Source organism: Mandrillus leucophaeus, unplaced genomic scaffold (assembly GCF_000951045.1).
Source record: "Mandrillus leucophaeus isolate KB7577 unplaced genomic scaffold, Mleu.le_1.0 Scaffold217, whole genome shotgun sequence".
Lineage (NCBI taxonomy): Eukaryota > Metazoa > Chordata > Mammalia > Primates > Cercopithecidae > Mandrillus > Mandrillus leucophaeus.
The window spans coordinates 483209-485529 of NW_012102221.1; the positions used below are offsets into that span (position 1 = coordinate 483209).

Genomic DNA, 2321 nt, shown 5'->3' on the forward strand with positions numbered 1-2321 from the left:
GCAAAAGCCCAGAAAAGAACCTTATATACAGTGCGGTCTAGTCGCTTGGCGTCCCCTGCCGTGATACATTTACTGAATAGAGACTTTACTCTGACCTTTTAACATATTAACGGAAGGTTCCAGCCTCTTGTGATTATGGAAACGTGAATGGTATGACGATATTCACACAAATCTTTGCAGTGTTCTGAATTATACTTATGTATATAAGTATATATAAGCCTTCCTGAGCACAAACACTGCAGGCTCGTGGGATGGGAAGGAAAATGGCTTTTGGGAGAAGGATGAGGCCTGAGCCCTTTCACCCGCCCTGGAAAGATGTGCCCGTGCCTCGGTTTCCCAGACGGATTTGAGTTGCCCCAGCCTGCAGAGCTCTGCACGGAGGACAAAGACACATTCGAACAGCACAGTTTTTCAGAGTCAAATAATTAAATACACTTGAAAAAGTGACATCTATTTATAAAGTCCGGCCTATGGCAGTAGGATTCATGGTAACAGGGTCTCAGTATTTGAGTGACCAGCACATACATGGGGTAGCCTAGAGAATTCATTTAGTTAACGACACAGAATATGATCAGCTCTCTTCTGTTGGGATTGAAGCCGATCGTGTAATTTGGCTGTTCATAGTGGGATCAAGTTAATGGAAACTCTTGGGGGTGGGGTGGGGGTAGGGGAGTTTATTTCAGATCACCTGACATTAATACTGTCGATGCCTTCATCATCTTAATAGTTATGTCTTGGTCTCAGACATCGCCCGCTGTGAAGGCTCAGGGCACGCCCCTCAGACGTGGCTGTTGAGTGAGCAGATGGTGAGAGGGTCTGTGTTTGTCCCCTCATTTGGGAGGCAGGGGGAAAAGATAGGCCTGAGAGCCTCTTGGAAAGAAGCCGGCGGGAAGCTGTAGATGAGGGACTCATCCGTCCCGTTGTAGAATGCTATATGTCCAGACTCATAGTCCAGGAAGACACCAACCTTACACACAGGCTCTCTGACGTGCTGACCCTTCAGAGGGGACGAGACCCAGAGGCTGTAATCGTCTCCGATTTTTAAACCGATCAGTGAGAACAGGTCCCCGGGCGGCTTGGGGAGGTTCCCCTTTCGGCTCACCGAGTCCTTGCAGATGCCCACTTCCCACTCCGTCTTGTTTCCCACCTCCACCTCCCAGTAGTGTCTCCCACTGGTGAAGATCTGAGCACCCAGCACGGTCGCAGACTGGTCAAATCTCTCCGGGTTGTCGGGTAGCTGCTGTCTGCTTCCCCCGTATTTCACACTCTTCAGATCCTCAGACAACACGAGATAAGCATTGGCTGTGGCTGGGTCCAGCGTTATCTCCGCTGCAAGAGGAGGAAGGAAGAAATTTCCCTTGGGCATGCTTGAAAAACCTCGTACATATGTGAGATTTACATTGAATTCTTAGTATTTAGTCCTGGTTTTTTAAATCTAATTTAGGGCCGAGCACGGTGGCTCACGCCTGTAATGCAGCACTTTGGAAGGACGAGTGGGGCAGATCACAAGATCGGGAGTTCGAGACCAGCCTGGCCAACATGGTGAAACCCCATCTCTACTAAAAATACAAAACATAGCCAGGCGTGGTAGCGTGTGCCTGTAATCCCAGCTACTCAGGAGGCTGAGGCATGAGAATTGCTTGAACCCGGGAGGTGGAGGCTGCAGTGAGCCAAGATTACACCACTGCACTCCAACCTGGGTGACAGAGCAAGACTCAGCCTCAAAAAAAAAAAAGTATTTGGTTTAGAACAAAATTTCTGAGTTCCTCTTTCACTGTTGCACAACACATATCATGAAGCTCCAAATGGAGAGAGAGAAGAGCCTCGTGGAGAAGGAGCTTTGGCCTGCTGGGGTCGGGAGGAGAATCCCTGTGAGGAAATGGACGTTGCTCTGTTTACAGGACATCTTTAGAGCTCTGAACTGTGTATCCACACAGGGATACCCTTGGTGGTTTGCCTTCATATTAGCCATGGTAGGTTCTGGTTCTTCAATTTGGGTGGGAGAGAAAATAGCATTTACCTTTGGCTGAACTTCTAATGTGCCCAACATTTTCTATACATTATCTCATTTAATCACTGCAAGCATTCTTTTATCATTTTTACAAAACAGAAAACAGGTTCACGAAGGTTAGGAAACTTCACCAAGATTACACAGTTACTGAGTGTTCAAATCACAATCCCTAACCAGCTTTTTTCATTACGTCATGACAAGTGCAACTTCCTGTGAGTTCAGTGCAGCACCCGGGGACCACCTGATGAAGCACACACACGCTGTGAACCGACAGTCACATACGGGGCCTCCTTTTTTTTTTTTTTTTTTT

At 47.6% G+C, this 2321-nt stretch overlaps 1 protein-coding gene across 1 annotated transcript in view; it reads right to left on the reverse strand.

Annotated features, from left to right (window-relative positions):
- Positions 1–534: 534 nt before the first annotated feature.
- TRIML1 (tripartite motif family-like 1) overlaps positions 535–2321 on the reverse strand; it is an 8126-nt gene continuing 6339 nt past the window's right edge. Inside the window, exon 6 of the mRNA XM_011980769.1 lies at positions 535–1329. Within this exon, the coding sequence (XP_011836159.1) occupies positions 779–1329 (551 nt within the window). The 3' untranslated portion in view covers positions 535–778. The remainder of the gene's footprint in view (positions 1330–2321) is intronic.